Consider the following 26,065-nt stretch of genomic DNA (forward strand, 5'->3'; position numbering starts at 1 on the left):
ATTTTCAGAAACCGTTCACACAGAAAATCCAATAGAGGCCATTTTTAGAACAATAGCAACTGCTGCATATTGTATGAGATCAAATGCCTTCTCAGGTGTAATAGGAGATACAAACAATGATGGTGGAATTGACTCAAAATATTGTTAGTTCATGGGGTTAGAGAGTTGTGGGAGAGGTTGTTATGAAAATTTATATAGAAGAAGTGTTACTGAAATAAGGACTTCTCACAGGTGGTGTCCTTATGTATATGCATGAAAATACTAATGTAGTCACTTAGACTACAATTTGAAAGCTTAGCAAGTATTATGGAGAAAAAATAAATAGGTTTTAAAGCTACTTATTGAACCCATCTTAGGATAAGTACATAGTAAAATTTTGGTCTAAATTAATCTAATCTAAACTAGAATCACAGAATCACAGGGTTGGAAGGGACCTCTGGTTGGGGTCGGAAGGGACCACATTGATTTCAACCTTCCTGCTAAAAGCAGGTTCCCTTAAAGTAACCAGGTTGAGCAGGAATGCTTCCAGGCAGGTCCTGAATATCTCCAGAGAAGGAGACTGCACAGCTTTTCTGGGCAGCCTGTTCCAGTGCTCTGTCACCCTTGCTGTAAAGAAGTTCTTAGACGTGTTTGTGTAGAACTTCCTGTGTTCCAGTTTTTGTCCATTGCCCCTTGTCCTATCACTACACGCTGCTGAAAAGAGCCTGGATGGAATCAAGCGTATACACATATATGTGGTCAGAAATGAAATACAGATTCTTATTAAATAAGCATGATGAATAAAATTGGTTCTTCTGGATAGCTCAAAAGACTTGCTTAACACCTGAGATTTCATATATCCTTCCTTCTTAAGTACTTTTGGCTACAGCTCGGTATAATTTCTCTTCCCTGCCAAACTGTGCAAAATATGTAGGAAGATGTTTGTGTCTAACGAAGGAAAGGGAAAAATTGTCCAAGTGGTGAATACTTAATCACAGAATCAAGAATCATATAGGTTGGAAAAGACCTCTAAGATCACCAAGTCCAGACATTAACCTGAACTACTGAATCCCATCACTAAACCATGTCTCTTAGTGCCACGTCCATACATCTTTTAAATTACTCCAAGGTATTTAAATACCTTCCAAGGAATGATAGATTTTCTAAACTCAAAAAATGCTTAAAGAAGTTCATATTTCAAACTCTGTTAAGCTATTGCTCATCATCTGTCTTTGTTGGTAAGACAGTTTCTTCAAAAAATATATTAAAGAAAATTTTATTCTAAATGTAGAGTAAAACTATTTTAAATATTAAACAGTATTTGTTAGCAGATATGCTTTGTAAGGGTGAAAGATGCACAGTTAGCATTCCTAGATTCACTATTAAAAACAATTAATAGAAATAATGTTAAGTGACCCAGAAATAAGCATGAAATGTGCATTTAATTTATATATATTTTTAATTATTATTATTTTTTTTAAATTTATTTTTAACATCTTACCATTGTTACATAGTATATCCTGTATGGGTTGGAAGCCAAGTGGTCATTCTACCTGTGTAGAATGGGTGTACTTCTTTCCTTGCCAGGCACCATGACTCCTGTTAAAAGGAGTAATAAAATAAGTCTGCAATCTCTACTTGTTAATTCTTAATTTATATTTGAATCAGTTAGTGTTGGAATGGTCCATATGTGACTCTTGGAAGCCTTGGGTTTTAGGGGAAACTCTCCCAAACATAAAACAATGTGTCTGACACTAGCAGAAGGTGATGGCAGGGGATGTTTGAGGCAGAGGTTGACCTTGGGCCTTGGTGTAGGTCTGGACCTGTTGCCCTGGGGCACCTGAGGAGAAGTTATCCCCTCCAGCTTTTGCACCACTCCAGGGCTCTGCCTTCTCTTGGCTCTTTGGGGAACATGGTAACCTGTGACTCTTAGCAATGTGAAGGTTTGGGCATGTGACTCATGGATTGGTGCAGTCATTCACTTGGGAAGAGGTGGGTATTGGACTACTGTGCAGATATTATACTAATGAAACTGAATACAACATAATGTGATTTTCCTATGTTCTGACCACATGAAAAAAAAAGGCAAGGGCTTTGATCAAAAGTAATCATGTTTCTCATTTTTATCCACCAGTTTTACCATGCTGTGGAAAGACATGGCTGGAATTATACATACTATATAAGTAATTACTATACAAGTTTATACATGGGAAGTAAACGAGCTTGGAAATATTTTTACAGACTGCCATTTGCTGAAAAGAACTGAAACAAATTAATTTGTTAATGCATCTGTGCCCTTTATAATCAAGATAACTCAATCATTTTAATAACTTTATGCCCAATAGCATAACTTTTAGCCTTCAGATGTGACTAACATGTAACTAGTATTATGGACTTAACATGAAATTAGAAAGGGTAAGCTACATTCAGCAGAGCAGGTTTTTTTTTCTTTTCTTTTCTTTTTTTTTTTTTTTTTCCCCACCCACCTGCATGATTTTAGATCTTTATAAAGAGAACATAACTTAGTTTGATCTGTGTTGCTCAATAGCCAAAGTGGAAGAAGCTATGTATACAGTTGTATGAAGATTAATATTTTCATTATCATAGCTTTTCAAAGAGAAGGTGAGATAGGAATCAGTCTACTCTTTATGGACTACTTAGAAAAAGATGGTCATCTCTGCAATGTATATTTCTGATATTCTGATTCAGTGAGCTAAATTTTGAGACTTTGTGGCTCTATTAGGAGAGAAACTATGCAAAGTTACATTCAGGCCTTCTTCCAGTGACAGCTTACTACTGTGGAAGGAGGAGAGGCAAACGAGGTTGTGTGACGTGGCACTGGCTCTCGTATGAACAAGGGGCAAATAGCAATCTGTCTCAGTTTTGGAATTGGGCAGATTACCCCAAGCAGCAATACAGCAATGATTAAAGGACCAATGGTGGGACTTGAATTGCTACACAAGGATTGTGTATGAAATTAAGTGCACAAGGAAAAAGGTAAGAGAAACTCAAAGAGACTTGACCTAGCATTTAACATAAAATTAAATTCCAGTAGTACTACATAAAATATATTTAGAAAAACTATACGTATATAGATCTCTTACAGGTTAAACAATAGCTGGTAAATAAACATTTCTCTAAATTCATTCATAGTATGTACTGGGAGGAGAAAATTATGAGAAAATGGGACACATACAAAAAGGTTTGAGAGTTGCTGCAGTTTCAGACAGGTAATCTCATCAAAGACCTACTACAGGGTTCATTTCTTTGCTCAGGGTAATATCTTGTCTTTTTTTTTTCCTTCCTTTCCATAGTCATATATTGCCTAATACAACAAGAAGCAGCTCAAAACAATAGTTTTTCCCCAGTTTTCCCTTAATTTCAAAACTCAGATCTTGTATTTTTTGGCCCTTTTTATCTGTATATGCTTACATATACAAATATATGTATATACACTTCGCTTATACATATACATTTATAAATATGTCACTTCTGTATGTCTATATTTATAAACATGTATTATATCATCCTTGGCTATCTAAATGCAGGAGTTGATCAGGTATTAGCCAAGATAGTAGAAAACCAGTTTTACTGTACACTTAAAAAGGAATATTCATGTTCATTATGTTTACAGAGTAAGTAAGGACATGAAATACAAAAATTACATCTTAAAGTGCTCTCAGAATTATGCCATTTTTAACTCACTGATCAAGAGAGACTTAAGTATCTGTTTGTTTGACTTGGATGTTGGTACCTTCTGCCTATGAAGCATTTCCCATTCATAGCATGTCAGAATCTGAGATCTACTTCTGTGTGTAGATTCACTGAATTCAATGATTTCAACAGAAAGCAGAAGGAAGGTTAAAAAAAAAAATAGCCTTCTTGTGGGAAGGGAAAGATGAGTTTATTACTATTCTGGTATCATTATGCATTATTTTTCTCACTGTCTTTTCTGCTGTCTTTCAAAGACAACCATTCCCCATTCCTCAAGAACTGGATCAATTAAGAAATGGGACCAATTAAGAACTGAGCGTTTTGGATGTGGGTAGCTTCCTGCAGCCATCTGAGATTGTGTAGTAAACTAGTCAGCAGTTCAGGTTAAATAGACATTGAAGGTAAACTTTTTCTGCAAGATTTTGTAACAAATGATGAACTTTACAACTTAGTAAGGTGTGTATAGATGTGGCTTTTTGAAATTCTATTTGCAAGGATGCAAAACCCTAACTAAGACAGAAAAGAGACTGCTGCTTCTGAAGATAATGGTGTTCCTCACAGAAAGAGTAGTTGAGGAAAAAAAATCAAAATGGATCAAAAAGGTTGGCCGGAGGCTGAATTGCTATTGTAGGGGAATCAGGCTATATATATACTCTATATAATATATGAAGTATATATGACACACAGTGAGATCTGTTTGTACAATGCTTTGAGCATTCTTCATTCCCATCAAAGTCTGGAGTGAAATAAGAAGATAGGTCTTCAGAAATGTGTCTTGTCATAGGAATCAGTCTACTGTTTATGGACTAGTTAGAAAACAGATCAGCCTAATGCTAGTCTGAAAGAGCTAGTTAGAGTGAAAAGCCACTTCTCTTTTGTTTTCAATGTATATGTCATTTTTTAAAATTTATTTTTATTTGCTGAAAATTTATGAGATATATGAATAGCACCGGAACCATGATTTTACTGAGTAATAAAATCGTGCAGTGTTCTCTGTCTTATTTGCAGTCAAGCATCTCTAGAGAATATGTTTAACATTGATTTTTTCTGTTTTATTTTGACATGAGAGGGAGATTAGATCTCTATTAAAAATACATAATGTCTGTCAGATTAAAAAGCAAACCCAGAGTAATCAGAAATCTAACTAAAGGAAAAATATTTATATGCAGTATGAATTTTTAAAGTTCATTAAGGTCATATTTGATGTTCCTCTCATACTTGGTGTGTCTCAATAGATGGCAGGATCCAGATGAATAATTTCATTTGTGTATGAAAATGTTTTCTACTCAGCGGTGTTCAGTGGCAGGACAAGAGGCAATAGGCAGAAATGGAAACAGAAGGTTCTGTCTGAATTCCAGGAAGTACTCCTTTACCTTGTGGGTGACAGAGCACTGGCACAGGCTGCCTAGTGATGCTGTGGGGTCTCCTCCTTTGAGATCTTTGAAAGTTGCTAGGACGTGGTCCTGGGCACCCTGCTGTGGGTGGCCCTACCTCAGCAGGAGGGTTGGACCAGATGTCCTCCAGATTCCCTTCCAACCTCAACCATGTATTGGTTCTGTGAATCTAGTGCATACCAGGCAAAGCTGAAAAAGGCAAATGAAAATTACGAAAGCCACAGCAAAAATACATTTTTGTTGTTGTTATTGTTCATTGTAAAACAGTTGCAACTCATGACAGCAAGACGTTTAATCAAAGGAACAGAAACTTGTCATATCCTAGATAAGAGAAGCATGACAGAAGTGAGAAATGGAAATTATTTGCATGGAATAGGTGAAGAAAGTTTATTTCCATGCTTGTCAAAGCTCCAGAACTATGAGGTAATAGCGAGTGATAACATCCAGGACAGTTTAGTCCTTTCTCAAACATTGGCTGGCACGTTACAAGAACAAGACAAAGATGTATGTACTGGAATTCAGGTCTTTCTGGTTTGTGCATAAAGACTTTAGTACTTTCTGAAAGTCTTCCAGCTTTTACTTTACAGGGTAAATAGAGTCAATAGTTCATGTATTTTGATGGAGGTTAGGCATACAGTTATGTTTTACTAACAGCACAGACAGCTATAGGCGTTTGCAGAAGTGCATCATCGAGGTAGGGAAACGTGCTTTGAAAACTTGCTTCCTGTGAATTAGTGTCAAATGAATGAGGATTTTTAGTCAAGTTTGGGATTCAAGTACTTCTCATAGTGATTATATAGTCAGTTGTGGATCTAATCCTTTTTTTTTTTTCCTTTGTACATCCTTTGTGTTTTTTTTTTTTTTTTTACCATTCTTCAGTGATAAATAATGAAATTTTAAATGCTCATTCATGTGTACTCATTAGACTTAATCAGTTGTTTGTACGGCATTTGGCTATGTTGCAAACACTCGCTGCACGAAGAATATAGTTAATAGACCACAATGCAGTCTAAAGTATCTGTTTTAAAACTTCTTGAACCTTATATAAAACAGTTTTGCTGTCGATATGTGTTGTTTCAAATGCACTTAATCTTAATTAACACTTCATTAATGCTGGGATGTTTAATTTTCTCTTACTTTTTTTCAGTCCTCCATAAAGCATGCTTTGAACTTAGCAGTGTTGTTCATTCCCCCTGAAAAGTTGACAAGAATTCTAGTAGGCATCTGTGTGCTTCATTTTGTGTAAAGCAATAGCAAAAGTTGTGGATGATGTTTGCTCAAGCTGCACTATTCTGACAGCTATAGTTAACTCTCTGGTAACAGTTAAGAGATTTCAGGTAGAATGATGCTATATTTGTGATTATATGTAGTTCTTTATTCCTTGAGCAAATAATGCTGTTGGAACAACCTGTAAAGAACAGGAGTGCTTGATGACATTTACCAGGCCTTACTACTGTGAAGACTGATCACAGTCTTAGAGTCATGCCATCAACATGAGTAATACCATTTAAATCAGAGGAAAGAATCAGTGATGTCAGCAACAAGTTGTCTCCTGTAGATGTAATGGTTTTGATTTGCTTTTAGCTAATTTAGCTTATTGTTCTTCTCAGAGGTCAATATGTATCTATATATTATTACTATTTTATTTTATTTTTTTGGATGAGTATTGATTTCTCTCCTTGTAGTTTGAGAATCCCCTTGTCTAATACAGATATTCTTCATGGTAAGCTAAAACTAGGTCAAAAGAGCTGCCCTATGGGTATGCTCAATTGATGCCAGCACCTTAGAAGCACTGGTGGCTGTAGCCTCACCCCCAGCTTGATGTCATTTGGAGGAAGGATGTTGGTTTAGGAACCCACACACGGTATAGTGCAGGATCCCAGCTGGTGATAGAGGCAATAACAGAAATGTGGTTTTGAGAAGGTAAAGTTTTATTAACCTGCTACTTTGGGCTTTTTGTCATATCACAGTTAGCGTTACTAAAATAAAAGTAGTTATTTTGGAAGTATTTTTCAAAATAAACTACAGTTAAAGAATATAAGACATACAGGAAGTATGTTTTAAGGAACAATGAGCAGTACATAATAAAGTAAAGGGAAATGATAACTGGTAGATTTTCAATAGCTAAAGACTTGTGATTGTAATGATTTGTAAAATCTGAATGTTTGTAAACTTAACAAAAATGCAGTAATGTACTGGAAGACTAGATGAACTTTTAGTGCTTTGATTCACTAAAGCATAACACATTATTGATTATTAATCATACAAAAGAACAAAATACTAATTTATATGAATATACTTGCAGAAACATTAAAATTCTTTTTATTACTCATTGTCTGTTCTTGCACATAAATGTGAAAGGGCTGTCAGTCTTATGATTCCTCCAGAGATGACAAATATGTACCTAATATGTATTTAAAAACTCATTCTCTTATTTTTGGAAATTATCTTTGATAAACACTTAATCTCTACATAAAGCATACATATGTATATTTTTTCATAGGTTGGAAATGAAAGTAAACGTTAGTCCTACATCTTCCTCTAATAGGTGTAACTGACTTGATTTTGTTTCAGAAAAAATATTTCAGCGTTGCTTCTCTGAGCTTATCTTAATTTTAGTTGAGTTTAATTCCAGATAGGCTTTCAGGCAGCATGCCCATGCATATATTTAGATTTTTATTTATTTATTATTTGAAAGCAATACAAATCCAATATGTCTTCAGTAACAGGTTATATGCTGTATTGTAAAATAAATATCTCTTAAATGGTTTATTAAAAACTGATTGGAGCAACCAAAACCAATATAGCTGTATCTACCTTGATGCTAACCCATGGACTAAGTTGAACCTGAAGTGTTCTGTGACTTGGCAGCTCTCTGCATCCAAACTACTAGTTGTGGACAGGGAGCAGGCTGGTGAAAAACACATTCTCCTTATGAAGGCAGTTTACCAATACTACCATGAACTTACCAGTACTACCTATCCCTAAAAATAGCATTACCCTTCTGGGAAGGAATCTGTGACCTCATTTCATCTCTCTTCTCTCTTCACAGTGATTATAAACACAGAGGTGGGTAATTCTGTGATAAGAAAGAGCAAAGAGCTACAGGTTTTGTGTTATGTTCCAAAAGTCACCTTACCTGCCCATAAGCCCTGGATTTTTTCCAGGCAAGTGTGAATGAGGTGAATGTAAACTCAATTTTACAAGGCCAAACTGCTGTGTTGAATGTGGCTGGGGACTGTATGAGTGCAATGTTAGACTGGAGAGAGTGTCCAGCAGTGTTCAGAATTAAAGGTGGTATTTTGTACAGCAAAGGTGATATAAATTGCCTTTTATGTTTCAACTGTAATTTGTTAGAGTGGTTTCTGTAGGTGTTAATTTTATTTGCAAGTTCGCTTTGGGAGTCTCTCAACTGCATTATCATTTTTATTATTATTTATCTTGGGCAGATGGGATTTGCAGTCTTAGAATGCGAAGTTTCAAGTCATTCACTTTCAGACTTCTTTTTGAAACTTGTTCTTTCACGTATGTATAGTTAAAAGTATCACTAGGCATTAAAATGGATTAATCCACTTGTTTGGATGATTATCTAAAATATACAGTAGAAAGAGGTTTTAATGGTAATATAGAGGAAGACAATTACATTTTTAGTGGGAGATAAGACATAAAAAGCAAATGGAAGGGTTAGAGTTAACAGTGATACGTGAGAAATGCTGAAAGAGAACTTCAGATATTCTTATGGGGAGACTGAGATATGGTCCAGAAATCTAAGAGAAGTAATTTAAGTTGAAAAAGGGGGCAAAGGGGAAGAGTTCAAGGACCACGCTTAGCTGATACAAATGTAGGGAATGGATACAGATTTTGCTGAAACTCAGATGAAAGGTCAGTGTCTGTCACGAACAGATTCAGACCCCTTACCCAGGAAAAATGGCTGAAGCTAGAAAGTGTGATTTTCATTAGTGTTTTGCTGAGTAGAAAAAGGAGTAAATGGTAATACACAATTTTCAGAGATTTCCACACTGGTTTGCCAACAAATGGCAATACTCATATAAAAGAGCAAAGTATTGTGATTAATTTTTTTTCTGGAACGTGCTGTTTTTTGTGATCCAATCCATTCCTAAGAATGGTTTCTTGATTCCTAGTTGCAGAATACAGATAAAATGTACATTTTTATAATGTTCAGTTATTGAAATGTTAGAAATTATGCTATTGTAACTTTGGTGTTTTTTACTGTTCAGATGGTTACAGATACATTACGATTATAAAAATGTATTGATTTATCTAGAGCCTTTTAATAGCTCTAGTGTAGTCTGGACTCTTTAGCCTGAATTAATTAGTTCTTTGTTCATATTTATTACATAAATAAATACCTGGTTTATATGATGTTAGCATTTTGTCACTCAGAAGGTTGTCCTGCATTCTTTCACAGAAGTTTTTATCTGAAATGGAAAAGGAAAAGAGAAAGAGAACAAAAGCATTCTTCTATGAAATACATCATCAAATATAATTGTCACTTTTTGCAATAAAGTAAAATTAATATTATAAATTGTGACTATATTATAATGACTAAATTACAAAAGTTGAAAATTCTGAGTTCATCATGTTGAAACTTTTCTACTTGAGTGCAACCTTTTTGTACCTTCAAATGATTCAGTATATATTTCAAAGAATATGTTCCATTACTCAGGCTAATCTGTTGATGCACTTACTGGCTGCATAAATTAGTCAATTCCTAGCTTTTGGCATAGCTTATTATCACTGCAGAAGATCAGAGAGAATGATGTTAAAATTCAAGGGCATTCATACTTACCATTGAGATCTGAGGACAGTAAATAAGAATATCAAAAGTAATCCTAATGCTAAGCCTTTCAAAATGAAGTACCATTTACATATTCAAGATTTATACATATTCAAGATTTTGTGCTGGTCTTTCAAATTGACTTAAGAGGTTTAAGAGGTTTACTTGTTCAACACGAATTAAATGTCAGCAGACGAACACTCATACTGTAAATGTTATCTCCTTCTGTTAATAAAGGTAGAGAGGGACTGTTTTGCATAATTTATGGTCTCTATAAAGTATCATAATTGAGAGAGTGCAGGAACGGCTGTAAATTCCTGATGAAATGCAAGCATAAATCTGTTTACTATTAAACATGATTTACTGCTATTTCTCTCTTTTTTTTCCTCCTTCTCCCTGTATTTTTTTTTCTAGAAGGTGCACAGTTTTTACAAAAAATGGCAATATGAACTTTATATTCCAGAGTTGGCATAGAATAAATTGTACCTAGGACTATCACCTGTATTTTGAGATCTTCTTTTAGGTTGTATCTTCTGTATCTTCTTTTTTTTTATATATATATATTTAATGAGTTAGAAATTAAGATGAAAATTGCAAGGGAATTATAATGAAATAACACCTCTAACTGAAAATAGTGTAAACCTATTGGCTACTCTATATGCTTGATGCACAGAACCACCTATTATGCCTCCAGTAAATTATTTTTTTCTTGCTTAAATATAGATGACTGATTTTGTGCCTATACTGAGATAAACAATCACATTTTATCACATAGGGTGGGAAATCTGTAGGCTAATACTAGTAATAGTTGTAATATATTTTCTTCTTATGCATAATGTAATTTTTTTTTAAAAAGGAAGCTATTTTAGTGTAAAGCAGAATTGGAAAGCATGATTACCAGAAAATGCAATCAACTACTTGCATATATTATTCTACTTAACTGTGTACCTCTGAGAATGCCTGGCCAGTCTCTTGCACAGGCATAAGCCTCGTTTGTGGTAACTTTTAGAATTCAGGTCTTTGGTTTCTGTATAACTTAGTTTTACTTGGTGATTTACATTTTTTTTTTTTTTTTTTTTTTTAATTTTTTTATGTCTAAAGGTCTCTATATCTGGAAAGTTAAGAGACTGAAGAAGGTACATTCAGAAAAGTCATTTTAATCAACTGCTGCTGGTTGTAATAGTTTACCTGCCTGTTCAGTGCTGTCACTTCTAAACTGCCTGACTTCTCTTCCCCACAGTGCTGGGTTTTATGATTTTGGAGTGTAGTTTTTGAGTGTAGATTGTGGTAGAAATCCAAATATCTGGTTAAGCAGAATGACTTTATTAGCTCTGTTATTTTAATGAATGCATTTCAAATTGATTAGACAATGTGAGCATTGCGCTGTTTGGTAGTTTTATTTATACAGTATTATAACATTCGCTTTTTATAATCTATGTACTTTCTGGAATGCAGTTTTGCTCTGTTGCTGCTTGTGCCCTCCTCCTTTTTAACCACAACTACATATTATTTTCTACTGACTTACTTGGCTTCTAGTCCTGGTTTCAGATTTGGTTTGTCCATCCACCGCTACCTCTCTCCTGTATTGGACATGGGTAGATACGAGGAAACTTATTTTAGAAGCTTCACCTACATTTTGTTTTCTCAAGACTTCATTAAAGTTTGCTCCTTAATTGAAAGAAGCATAAAATATTTTAAGAAATCAAGCAGCTGGCATATATAAAAGTAAATGTCTGGATCTTTACAGAATCACAGAATTGTCTAGGTTGGAAGAGACCTCAAGATCATCGAGTCCAACCTCTGACCTAAATCCAGTATTTAGTAATACTGGATGAAGTTTTGGCTATTAACCTCTTGATATTAGATTTTCATAGCCAACAATTTAGACACCTATGAGAAGTTGTGCGTGGTTGCATTAGTATAAAGCTGTATTTAGATGCTAAATTGTCAGTTCTACCTGCATTTAGTTGCTGAGGCAATATACTGATAAAGACATTTCTCAGTACATGTATGCCCAAACTTCATCCTATTTAGCTAATAAATAGTTGGTCTTTTAGAAAGAACTGTGAAGATAGCAGATGTACAATGAAAACTGTGATCTCTCAAATAACTTTGCGTCCTGCCCACTTATTAGACCTATCTCAACTCACAGTGGAAATAGTAACTAAAAATAGCCTTCACTCATTTTAAGGAGCTCTGATAGCTAAACATGCAAAAACCTAGAAAAGCAAGCCCCACTTCTAGGAAACTTTCTAAGTAATTGCTACTCAGAACCAGCACTTGGTTGAGAAGTAATTATGACAACTAAAAATATTTTTGTAGATCTACCCATTATAGAAATCTTGCTTTTAAGATTTGATTGTTCTATTTATGCAAACCTTATTGGGTGCAGAATTTAACAACTTCCTTGGAAATTCTGAAATATTTCAATTTTGAATAGGTTGTCTATGCACATTGCTCTTCCCATGCAAATTAAAAAACCTTACCTTTATTTATTTATTTATCTTTGGAGTTGAAGATGTTCGATTTTGCATTCTCTTTAACTAAGAGTGGTCCTGACTATTTTTTTTATGTACAGTAGATGTCAATTCATACTGGACTCATGGATGTCTTCTCATGTTCCCAGTGGAATGTAAAATGTACTATTTTCCTTCAAAGTATTTTTGCACATGCAGATTTTTGAACAAGATAACCAACTGTATGAAAGGGTAAAAGTGCAACAAAGCATTCTGAATTATTTAGTAGTATATGGCCTGTAATGTTATATAAAAAGCATAGCTGGTGTTTCTACTTTCATACTACTAACCTTCAACAGATCATGGTTTTATACTATTCTTTAGGAATGCTAACAAGAAATGAAATGAAGGGTGTACGTAGTGGAATGTGAACAGTTGCTGTTGTCCTTATCCTTGTGCAAGGTACAGGATCTCCAGTGTTTTCATTAGTTATTAGCTATATTTGCTTTGCTAGTTTCCTTCTAAAGACAAGTATATCACTGGATTATGAAACACTAAGTATAACTCCTTATATTTCATATGACATATACAACAGATTCAAGAAAATGCCTGTAGTCTTCCTCTCTTAAAAGTACTTCCTTTTAACATATTTCTCCCCATTTTTAGGACTTCAGTAACATAGCTGAATTGTAGTTCCTTTCTATAGGTAGATGATCAAACGTTCTCAGCATTATATAATACAATTTCCATTTTATTTTAAACATACTTTGCATGATATAAAAATATTGATCACAGTGAGCTTTAACAATTGTTACTGCTATAAACAGAAATGCTGCACAATGGTTTTAGTGGAAATAAATTATATAGTCATTATCTCTTTAAAAAAATCACAAGAAGGAGAACCTAGGCTGTTTGGTCATTGGCATAAAATAAGTCCTTATTGAGTTCTTTACAAAACTTGAACCCCAGTTATTTTCTACATTTGCTTTCCACATCTTCAGAAAAGCACAATGTATCTGTCTCTGAAAGCCCCACAGGGTCTCTGGTGAACATTTAATTCCAAATATTTGCAAAGTTTCTGTTGTTCTTTTGTTCTAGTGGAAAAATGTACACCAAAATAGCAAGTAGTGCTCTCTTCACTAATTCATAAGTGGTCTTTTCCAATATGTGGGTACACAGCGGCATACTTCTTCACTAAAATAAAATCCAGCATCACAGCGTTTCGTTCGAACTGTACATGGCGGTCTGTAACAACTAAAGAAACAAATAAAGTGGGCATTAATAAAACACAATAATTTATATTAACCTGGAGTATAAATCTGTGTGCATTTACATTGCCGTTGCTCAATGGAAAGTTTTATTCCCATGAATACATATCTTTTGACTTCTGTTTGTGTTCTGGGAACCCCTTTTAATTGGCCTATTCTTCCAAGATAATTCCAAAAGACAATGGCAAGAATCATGAATGTTATGGAAAATAAATAGTTTCATTGCAAGAAATACCCATGAATTAAAGTGTTGCCGGGTTGTAACTGCAGTCTAACCTTCAGTATCACATCTTTTTTTTCTCCCTTTTAATTTTGAAAATACAGTAATATTTTTGCATTTAAATTGGCTTGTGATGAGCTTGCATACTGTATCCTGCCAGGTGGCAACCTGGAGTCCTTTCGATTGTCAAAAGTACCATTTTCCTACCCAGTACTGTTTCTTACCTTAATGCAGTGGGCATAAGAGATTTGTTTATTTTTGTTACTCTGTGACTCTGATCTTCAAAACGAGAACGTACTTTCTTCAGGCTGCAAATTCCTACACCACTCTCTGAGTTCAGTAGTGTTATATCTATCTATACCTCATATTGCATCTATCTGCATTCTAAAGTAAGGTCAGAGCCTGCATACTTCTGATAAATCTGACAGGAAAAAGAGCAGAAATAGCCTCTTTTAGATTAAAAAAAGTTCAACAAAAATAACGCACAAGTAGCTAAAAAGCAGGAAAATTTTTCGTTAACTGAAAAATAGAAGTCATACAAAGATAATATCTGTGGTTGTCCCTGAACTCCTCTTCCTTTTCCTTTTTTATTTTTTTTTATTCTTTTAAAACAAGAACCTGACCTAAAATAACCTTGCAATAACAATGCTAAATACTTTCTGGTGTATAATGAAGACAAAGTACAAGTCTGTTTTTTTGTTTTGTTTTGTTTTCAGACACTGGCAATGAGTCAAAAGACAAAAGTATATGTTTCAAATTTCAACAGAGTTATACTTAAAACTTGTATTTAAATAATGTGTGTCTGTGAAATAGTGATATTGCTAACTTCAGTTTAAAGACATTACATTACGCTATACTAAGGCAATTTCAGTATCCTTTTCCCTAGGCAATTTTTGTTTCAGGCTTGAGGGTACTCTTACTATTGTTGCAGATAAGATAGTATGTCGCATGCTTGTTTTGGATACCAAATTACCACTTTGCAATAATTTGTTTATGATATGGGGTCTGGATTACAGTTACATTAATTCAAGCTGGTTAGTTCAACCAATGAACTTGGCTATGAAGAAAGCAATAAGGAATGAGGAAGGCTGCAAACATGGCATTTATCAACTAGTCACGTCTTGTTCAGTGTTTTCAGTGTCATTAATCATAGCTTATTTCACCAGTGTGGTCTCTGTAATTAAGAGAGTAACTTTACTTTGTGCTAATCTAAGTCTTTACGTAGATACTTGAGATCAGCCTAACAGCTCAGAGGAACCTGTCAGAGCCCTACTGACCTTTTGCCCAATCACGTTTGGAAACAGTGGTAAAAGGCACGAAAATCTCATTGTCACTAGAGAGAGAGAAAGCAAGGGAGCAAGTAAACTTTACTATTATGCTTGCCAAAGGATCTAATACTCTGCAAATCAGCCAGAGGGTTCTACTGGGAAAAAGATATTCCTTAGTGATGCAATGGATGAAGCACTGAACTCTGTCTTTTTAACTTTCACGGCAGAGACAGGCAGACTACTTACTGTACTGAGTGATAGTACAGTGAAATAATAAAAAAGAAAAGATGATACACAAAGTCAAACTCCCCTATGACACACTGCACAGAATGAAAAGCAGTCATGTCGTCATTAAATATGTGGAGTCTGCTTTGTTTAGGCGTCATGCCTGCTAGTGAACTGTGGACTTCAACTCAACTTGCAGTTGAGAGATGCTATAAAGCATCTCTCCCAAGTGAGTGTCTCAGTTCTGGCAGCAGTCACACTCCAGTTACCTGCAGTCGTATCCTTGTTTGGGACACTTCAACAGAGCAAAAAATTCCCTCTGCTCTCCTCCCTCTAAAATCCTTTGCAGATAGGCACCCAGTGATCTGGCCACACCATAACTGGCCAAAATCAATTTTTAATGTAATGGTACAGAGTGAGTAGTAGTACAATAATTGTAACTATATAAATGTGACTTTCTTAGGAAACTGCTGAACAACAGACTGGGTATTTCAAAGATTTAGACTGAATATTGTTTATTCAGGTATTCTATGGGTGCTCTTATGTGGCTGATGTCTGTTTTGATGAGAACAATCTGAGCATGCTGGAGTGTGCCAACAGTATGTATAGTGTTGGGGTGAATCAGTGGCAACTTTTTATTTGTGGTCAGTGATTGTGATTTTTTGCTACCAAAAGAAAAATAAAAAATCCAATTCAGGTGTGAGATTTTGGAGAGTCTAACATCTCCACAGATGAAACTGAAGTAAATATGCTACTTTTAATGATGGTAGCACCTTGATAGTAAGTTTTAGTGTTATTTTATTTTATTTTTCCCTCCTATCCTGTGCTTTGTAAACGGGTTTTTATCCCTGCCCTCTGGAGCATGTTCTAACATTATGTATTGTACCTAAAACACCTCTGCCTCTAAACATTTAGGTGCTTCCAAACAAGAATCTGTAACACTGCTCTCTCTCTGCACAGGGAGCTGTCTAGGACAGCTGCCTAGGTCTTAGAAATCTAATTATTAGAAATCTTATTATTAATCTTATTAGAAATCGTATCATCCTATTATTATATATTTATAATAATAATAAGCATTATTATTATAAGAAATTATTATTAATCACAAAGTTATAGAGCAGCACCTCCATTTACTTGGTCTCATAACAGGAAGGGATCTTTTTTGCGAAAGACGATGTTGTAGGTCTTTTCCTTTTTACAGAAGGTTGTGGATTGTGGACAGAGCTAAAATGCAAATAAACTACACTAAATCCTTTACAACCTAGTCCAACCTCTGACCTAACACTAACAAGTCCTCCACTAAACCATATCCCTAAGCTCTACATCTAAACGTCTTTTGAAGACCTCCAGGGATGGTGACTCAACCACTTCCCTGGGCAGCCCATTCCAATGTCTAACAACCCTTTCAGGTTGGATGTTAGGAAGAACTTCTTTACTAAAAGTCCCCTGGCGCAACTTTACCCATTCCTCCTTGTCCTGTCGCCAGGCACGTGGGAGAATAGACCAAAACCCACCTCACTACAGCCTCCTTTAATGTACCTATAGAGAGCAATAAGGGCGCCCCTGAGCCTCCTTTTCTCCATCTGTTTCTTATATCATATTGTCTTTGAAAGTAAGAAAGAGATTCAAACTCTGTTATGTCAACCACAAGAGAGAAAAGCAGATAATGTTAATTATCTGCCAGTTGTTACTCTTTTTTTTTTACTCCTTTCTTCAGCACAGCTCTAATTCCTGATATTAGACATGTTGTCTTAATTAATGATAAACTAACGTGGACATAACTGCCAATTACATGTTTTATGAAAAAGCATGTGGCTTACTTTTGATAAACTACAAATTACCAGAGATATTTAAATCTCCCTATTTTCCATTTCCAATGAATGGACATTTCTGGAAGTGTTAAGAGTAATCAATACAATAGAAATAATTATGATATATTAATAAATAGAAGTGATCCTTCTCCTCCAAATAGCATAGTCTTATGTTTTAACAAATTAACTTTGCAGAAAAACTTACCTCAACAAAATTATATAAGGCAGAAATAATATTGTTTGATTCTTAAAACCTAGACATTTAAATATTTATGTATATAGACTGCTACCTCTGTTGATGTAGCAGTCATGGAAGGAAAAGCTCCTGTGATATATAAATAAATTTCAGAGTTTCTTGCCTGGCCAAATCCCATTTTAAAGGATGAATGTGTGTATATAACTGTAAAATTACATATTGTGCCTTTTCACAGAAATCACTCAGAGCTAAGAGACTTTTTGTGTACTCATAAATCTTTAGCATCAACTGAGTGAAATGAAGAATATGCAGAATTGTGGAAAATAAAACAAATGATTATATCTCCAGAACTGACTTCTGAAATCTAATTAAGAACAATTTTGTTCCTGGAAATAAAATAAGTGGTACTTTAATCTTCCTTTCTTTCTCTCTTTCTGTCTCTTTCTTTCTTTCATGTTACTTAATTTTCATCAAAAGAAAAGAGATTAAATATGAAGTACTAGTAAGAGAGAGCATAAGAAACTAAGCACGCTGTAAAATATTTATTCTGCCTAGTAGTTTCCTCTGAGATATAAAAGCTATAGAAGACAAAACTGAACCTAAGAGAGGCTTACAATTTATGGCTACAAAATGATTCAGCAAAACAGCTAATAACACAACCTCAAATTTTATACCTTAGGCACACCAAAAGAGATGAAGACTGATGTTTTACCTGCATGTCTGGTGATGGAATCTTTTTCCTTTTAAGAAGCATTTATTGGGAGATTCTATACATTCACAGATGCATTTTGCAGGATTTAGTGGCTGATGTTTGGGACAGGTCTTTTTACATACACACTGGCACTTCTCTTCATCAAATTCTTTGTTGGGTCCACAGGAAGCAGGGAGAAGTTTGTTTTTGCACATGCACTGACACGATGCTCTGTCTAATTCTTTGTGAGGTCCACAGCTTGAGGGCCGCATGCCTCCTTTGCAGACACATTGACAGGTTTCTTCATCCAGCTCTTTGTTTGGTCCACAAATATGGAATCCATCAGATGTGTCTGGAAATACAACAAAGAAGTTACACAAGTATCAGAATTTTGTTTCATCCTATTCCCATATTTTTAAGTGCAGAAATGATAGTAAATTCTTACCTTTCAAGGTGTCTGGAGAAGAAACATAAATCAGAAGACAGGCAACATTATGTAATACCATTAATAAAGAAAAAATTTATTTAGGCTGCCCAGAGAAGTTGTGGATGCCCCAACCCTGGAGGTGTTCAAGGCCAGACTGGATGGGGCCCTAGGCAACCTGACCTAGTGTGTGGCATCCTGGCTTATGGCAGGGGGATTGAAAGTAGATGGTCTTTAAGGTCTCTTTCCAACACAAGCCATTCTATGATTTAATTCTCAACTCTTAATTTCTTTACCTTCTTTAGGTAAGTCAAACAATGGAACTACATTTAATCTGCTAAGCAAAACTACCTACCAGAATCGCCAAGGTGAGAAGAGAAACCAAAATCATGCTGTGCCAAACATCTGCAAATTTGATTATTCCAGACATGATTTTTTGGACAGGTCTTGTTTGCCACGTGACACCTATAGAATGAAATATACAGTTGGTTTATTGCCATATGAAATCAAGAAGAAATTGTTTTTAGGTGCTGATTGCATTTTTCCCTCCATTACAAAATGCCTTTCAAAGGTTCATTCATGATCTTGTTTTTAACTCCTATCAAAGTCTGCTACTAGTTAAGGTTCCCCCAAGTAGGGGAATCTTTAACCATTTGCTGAAGATACCTTCTTACATTTCAATTTTTAGCTTTAACTTCTAGAAACTGATACTTGTACTTTCTAACCCTTGAATGGAAGCCTTATATATAAAATAGAGCAGTATAAAAAGTGTTTGCATGTCAAATACCACATAGGTGGCAACTGGAATAATTTTTTATGTTGCTTTTTAGCAGGACATGATGACAGTTGATAACAGTTTCTGAATCAACGGTGTAGACCAAACTCAATTTTCTAAAATGTAACCAGATTCTCTTCCCCTTTATATGATCGTTGTGTGTCATTAACTGATTATTTCTCATCAGCCTCTCAAATCTCGGCCAGTTTTCTTGACTCTGAAGATTTGGACCTCAGCAGTGATGAAGTCACTTTAGAAATGAAAGAAAATACACAATTTAACAGTTTAGTGCTTTGTACCTGCTGGAGTTTTGTAGCCAACATAGTGGTGCCAAAGAAAGCAAAAAAATCCTAACAGTAGCTAATCTCTTTACAGGATGTGAAACAGCTAGTAGGTCCACCACATGAGAATATTTATATGTATTATCTGATCTTCCTTATTTGCAATTTCTTTATCACCACAGACGCCCATTACAACTTTTAACGAGTCATGCCTAACTTCACCCATCCAGGCTGTGTCGTTAATTCATTGTGTCTAGAATATTTCTAAAATTCTCATGTGTTAAGACAGCTCATACATTACCCATTTTAGGCACTTTCTCATTTCCCTGAGAGCAGCAGCATTACTCACACATTCAAAAATGCAGGTGCTAGGACATTCTTCCTTGATTATCATTCAACCACATTAAACAACTCTTTGCTTCTAGTTCAACATCACCCTGTAACACCTCCTGTTTTATCAAGCTGGTGTTTTCTGATTTCATTCCGCTAATGATCTCATTCTTGCTCCTTCACTTGGCATATATGCCTTTTTGCCTGTCTCCTGTTGCAGCTTGAGAATGTACAGGCATGTAATTATATTCTGTTAACCCCCCCGCCCCAAATCACACCTGGAGCAGAGAAGGCAATTGTCAGAAGGGTGACACTGTGTGAAAACACCAAGAACACATGAACCATAATAAGACGATGCCGATATGAAAACTAAGAACTTGAAGAGAACCATATGTATTTCAACATCAAGATTGGAAACAACTAGCAAAAAACCCTGCAACTACTTTCCTTAGAAATTCTTTGGCTGCTGGGACAGAAAATTACTGGGGGACATGGCTCAAATTTTAAAATCTTATTATAACTTTTTTGGAAAGTTAAGAAGGCTTAAAAATCAGAGGAAAAAAACTTTGAAAAAAAAAAATCATTACCTTCTTTCCTAACCATTATCAACTCAAAATAAAATAAAACAAAATATAACAATAAAATAAAAAAGCATGCTAAGTCATTACCTGTCATTGTCAAGACAGATGACGCACAGGAGGGAGAAACATTTAATGTGTACAGCATGCACACAAACCACATCTAAAATACGCCTGTCAGCTCTGTAAGTACCTATTTACACTACCATGGAAAAAAAATGGTCATCATAGAGACTTGAATCTGAATGATATATATATTGAAGACCATGCCCTCCCCTCCTGCTCCACTTCCTGCCCCTCCAAAATCACCAAGCTCCTAAAATAAAGTAACAATTTTCTAACTGAGTTGCACATCTTGATGAAATTCTATACAGACAGAGAAGGGTACAGATTAAGATGCCATTAATCCAGAAGGTATTCGGAAACATTGGTTAGCATGAACTGACATGCCTCAGCCCCATAGGTATGTAGTGCTAGCTACTACTTATTAAAATGAAATAAACAGAACAAAGTGGGAGAACAGGCAAAGACCTGGACCTTAATTCGCATGATAAAGTTGTGCAGAAAATATATTTTATACAAAAAAGAGCAACTATTTATATTATGTCTTACAAGTTATTTTCCTCTTTCTAACATGTGCATCATGGCACAGTCCAGCCTTCAATTCCTACTAGATGCCAAGTTTACTACCCTAAAACCAGAATTTACACTCTTAGGCTTTTCTTTCCATTAATACATATGCATATTATTATTGTACTTCTGTTAAAATGAGAGGTGCAGAAATACATGTACACTTGCAGATCTACCACTGTGACAAGAATGTAAATTAAAAACAACACCAACAAAACACAAAAAACAGTGGGATTCTGAAAAGAATCCAGGCACTCATCAGCAACATGTAAATGGCTTTAAGTTTAAAAGCAATGATTTATAAAATGAAAATACGAAAAACAAACAAAAACAAAACACAAAAAACAATGAGCCTGAGTGCCTCAAGATTCTGGAAATGAAAGTAAAGATAATATTTAACAGTAGGCAAGGCCTGTGTGTGCTCTACTACTACAGAATGCTACTATATATTGTGTTCTACTACAGCATACTACTGCAGGACAGTCAGCTGGCCAAAGTCTGGTATGTCCATGCTTACTTCCCTTTAAATGTAGGTAGCTCTTTCATGCACAGAATAAACTCCTGTAATAGTAATTATAATTGTTCTTAGATACTGAGAAGCTGCCAACAGTCAGCATAATTTGTCTTCATTATTGACTCTCAGATTTTGACTTTTTACAATCCATTAATTATGCAATCAAACTATAAATAGATTTATTCCCTAGTATTTTTCTAATCCACTGTTTATGATCCACGTTTTGATAAAAACATTGAACATTCACATTTTAACTGAATGAACAAATGAAAAGAGAAAGACCTAGCTTGCTTCTATGGGTGTTTTAAACTATTCGCTCATCTTATTAAAAATGTATATAATTGATTCCAGTTTAGGTTTTAGTCATTCATCATCTATAATGCAACTGGTAGCCTGTTAGGTATTTTTGTCCTACTAAATATGTATGCACCATGAAATCACCACTCAGTCCTGTGAATTAATGATAGTAAGTTCTTCAAGTGTTTTAATGAAAATTACTTCAGTGCTAATACTTTTGTGAGTTTTTCCTTTCAAAATCACCAAGCCTATGAACTACTCAAACAAATCGATACGTCAGTTTGTCAGTTTTGTGGACTGCTTACCCTTCCCGCTCTATTTTGTTTTCACTTCTGGCATATGAAAATGTCCAAAAAGATTTTTAGTCAAAGATTCCCTAAGGACAGGAGTTTTCTTTTAACAGCTTTTAAAAAAATATTATTATTAATATTATTATATTAACAGTAAAATACAGCTTGAGGGAGACATACTACCTGTTCCTTATTTCTAAAGTCAGTATTTTTTGATAGCTTTCTTTTCTTAGTGTTATTCTTTTTTAAGAAGTTGATTTTTTTTTTCCCCTTAGCTACATTTTTGCTCCTCCGTGGGGAAAAACAAACCAACCAACTATTATAATTTTTTTTTTCTTCACTTTTTATTAGTGACCTATTCCCAGTTTACCCACTGGGTAGAAAGGTACTGTGTTAATTGCTTTAGTAATGTTCTTTCCATGTAAACCACCATTAGCTCCTTTGCAAAATGTATTCTGCTATTACTGATGTATACAAGGTCACCTATCTTAACTGTGAAAGCTTCCAGCAATATTTTAAATTTAATTACATATGCTTGCTCGTAAGGCGAAAGGAAAGACAAGTCTCATACTTACTGGGTTTGTGTTGCTGGCAAGGAACGTCTTATGATAGAATGAACTTGTCTGTAAACATCCAACTTAGACATGCATCGGCAGGACGTGTGATTGGCAAAACTGACGGTTACAGGTTTGGGGCCATGAGAAAGAGGCACTGTAATTTCAAACAACTACAGAAGGGAAAGCAAAGAGAATAAAAGAACTTTTTTATAGACCAGTAACAGTACAACTGAAGATATAATGACATAGACAAAACGCCATAGGGAATTTAAGCTTCGGTTTTTGTTCTCCACTATCATTCAGTTCAATATTCAATGATACTGCTAAATAATTACTAAGTTAAAAAAAAAATGAATACAGTATCTATGTCATAACAGTTAACATTTTTAGTGTTAAGTCCTGTTATATGCCAGTTTGCTTACTATGACATTCAAATCAAAGATGTTAAAAGATGAAAATTTATGAAGAACTCATTCTTCTAGAGGAAATTACTTCAAATTGGCAGCCTTTTTAATATCCAAAACATAGTGTTTGAAAGATTCTTCAAAAATTTGGAAAACAATAATAATTTAAAAAGGGGATCAGCTACGACATAATACATCAGTTGAAAAATTACAAAGCTTGTATAAAACAGCAACATACTGAATTTAGATCAAAACATTTTCATATAAATGAGTTTTGAGATACACATACCATATTTTTGACTTTCTAGTATTTATATCAGTGAAAATTATATGGTCACCCTAACAGAATGCATCTTGTACATTTCCAGAATATTAAGAAATGATATATTTTAATGAAATATTAATGTATGCAAATGAACAAAAGCCTAATTTTAGTGGGAACCGTAATTAAATGAGTCAAATAAGATAACTTCAGTGATGCCTTGTGAAAAAACTCAACATGGGATAACAGAAAACCACCCAGGTCATCTAATTTTAAGAAATTAAGAAAATTTCAAAACTAAAATCTCAATAGTTTACCGAAAAGTTAGGACAAATACTTTAGGTCAAAGTCTTAAAAGCTATTTTTGGTGGTATTTTTAATACAATAGCACACTGTTGCCTTTTAGGTGTGCAGTCACATTTCCAAATGCATTTAAGAATATTTCTGAATAGTCTGGGGCCTTCAAAATATGGTCATTAGTTATTTTTCCAGTTTCAGTTGATAATTAATTTTTAGCTGGAATCCGCAATGTGTTTTTATAATATATTTTATGCTTTTTTTTTCTTTACAGTCAGTAACTTTATAGTATGGCATATAGGAAGCTTGCAAATGTGATTAAAACACTGATCATTTTAAATTACTCAAGATGCAAAGTACATCTTCAGGATGTCTTGAACACAAAATCTTACAAAGGAGTACACAAGTGAGCCTGGGTGCTAATAAGCATGCAGGTACAGCTGTATGGGGTGTATTCACCAAGGACCCTCAAGGTAAAGGGGTCTTGAGGTAAAGGACCCTCAAGGTACAGCCCACAATAAAGTTCATATCATTGCCATACCTAAATTAGGCAACTTAAACCTAAACTTTGTGAAGGGCTTTCAACTCTGACAAATATCTATTTTACAAAATGAATTTTGGAAGCATTGAGTGACTGTATCTTTAAAAAAGTTTAATGTTGTGAGTGTCATCATAAAAGAACTGAGTTGGCAGAAGTACTATATTTGTATCTTATTCTGTTTCAGAATATTATAATGCTATTAGCTTTCCTGCAAGAAGTACTAAATCCTTTATATTATTATTTTTTTATTTTTTATTTTTCCCAATAGAATCTAAAAATGCAAAATGATATATCTTTGCTTCTGTACAAGGAAAAAACAAACAGAAAATAGTTTCCTGCATCTTCCATGTACTGATGGAAAAAAGCTCTCCATTTATGGAGCTACCATGGGAAGAGTTTATCTTGACAAAGAGGCTTCTCAACAAAGAATATTAACATTTGGATTCCTGTTCCCGTTGCAAAATAAATAACCCGTATTAAATTTTGGGGTCATTATAAAGGCACAAGTCCACTCCTAGTTTAAAGTTTGGTACTAATAAAATGAATGCAAAATCAGTGTCTGCCTCTCTTAAACATAACTATCACCAGGCAAACTTCCAGATTTTTCACTAAGTTCGATATAGATTTCTGGAAAGAGAAATTTTATCAACTTTTTATTATTCTTATAATCCTTGTTGGCTTACAAATCAATATTGGCTTCTTTACCCTCATCTGTTATAAAAGTTTTTAAATTAATCACAAAAGGCATTCTCACCAATGTCTCATCCAAAGAGAGCAATAATCATAACACAGTCTTTTCATACTAATATTTTTTATATGAAAATAAATTTATGTACCTATTTATTTCTCTTAAAAATATCCATCTATTTGAAGACCATCATAGGTTTGGAATTAACACACACACAAAGAAATCGGAGGAGAGTGTAAAGACAGAAAGGACCACATTTATGATAAATAGCTTTCACTTCTATATACAGTACACATTTGAGAAAATACATGCTGAGGTTTTTGGCTATCTGTTTTTTAAATCCTGATCTCTAAAGAGATGGCAAAAGTCAAAGTCACCTACGTATGCAAGAATTCCATTTTATATACTTTTTTAAACAATTTGTGCTTTTGGAAGGACAGTACAGCCATTAAGGCCTCTTTAAAAAAAGGGCATCTAAGAACTTATAGAAGCAAAGGACTTTATAATGCATTAAATATCTTGTAAAAAAGATTTTTAGTGCATATATGAACCGAAGGGCAGATCAAACACTAGGGCTGGACAAAGAATATACACTTCATCACACTATTACACATATAAAGAGAATCTTCTGCTTTCTCTGTTCTCCTATGACAATATGAATTTGCTTTTTCAAAGCTGAAGTAAAAATCCACTAAAAACCACTAGTTCTAGGGAGAAGTAATAAAATTTAGCAGCTGAAGATAAACATGATTCTTTGCATGGACCAAACTACAGCTTCTTGAAAAAAGAGCATGGTCTGTTCTTCCTTTGCTCTAGGAATACATCAGTCTGCCATGCTGTGAAGTGTAACAGACTCCAGACCACTGGAGATGGCAGTGTAGGACCACTGCTACAATCCCCAAGCACCTGTTGGGCTTCTGGAGTACACTACGAGAAATTTCATTAAAAATTCTAAGACTTCCCAATTGTGAGCTGAAAAGAGGGTGGGCATGAATTTTCTTCATCTACATTTATCCTTCCATTTAAACTGTGAAAGGTATCAGTTTAGATGTGAATATTGCTAACAACTATTACCATTCAGTAGTACAATACAAAGTACCCTACTTCAGCAATGGAAAGGTAAACTAGTTTCCCTATTCTCATAGAATAACCTTCAATTTGTTAAATAAAATTCTGT

General features: G+C 34.6%; 1 protein-coding gene across 4 annotated transcripts in view; it reads right to left on the bottom strand.

Annotated features, from left to right (window-relative positions):
• Positions 1 to 13,071: 13,071 nt before the first annotated feature.
• The window catches only part of VEGFC (vascular endothelial growth factor C), a 104,614-nt gene continuing 91,620 nt past the window's right edge, over positions 13,072 to 26,065 (bottom strand). For all 4 annotated transcript variants that reach the window (XM_084516601.1, XM_084516599.1, XM_084516598.1 and 1 more), the window contains exons 4-7: positions 22,715 to 22,866; positions 18,800 to 18,909; positions 18,042 to 18,372; positions 13,072 to 13,595 (exon numbers count right to left, since the gene is read on the bottom strand). In XM_084516601.1, the coding sequence (XP_084372727.1) occupies positions 13,481 to 13,595; positions 18,042 to 18,372; positions 18,800 to 18,909; positions 22,715 to 22,866 (708 nt within the window). In that variant the 3' untranslated portion in view covers positions 13,072 to 13,480. The remainder of the gene's footprint in view (positions 13,596 to 18,041; positions 18,373 to 18,799; positions 18,910 to 22,714; positions 22,867 to 26,065) is intronic.

Source organism: Aythya ferina (genome assembly GCF_964211825.1).
Source record: "Aythya ferina genome assembly, chromosome: 4".
NCBI classification, from domain to species: domain Eukaryota; kingdom Metazoa; phylum Chordata; class Aves; order Anseriformes; family Anatidae; genus Aythya; species Aythya ferina.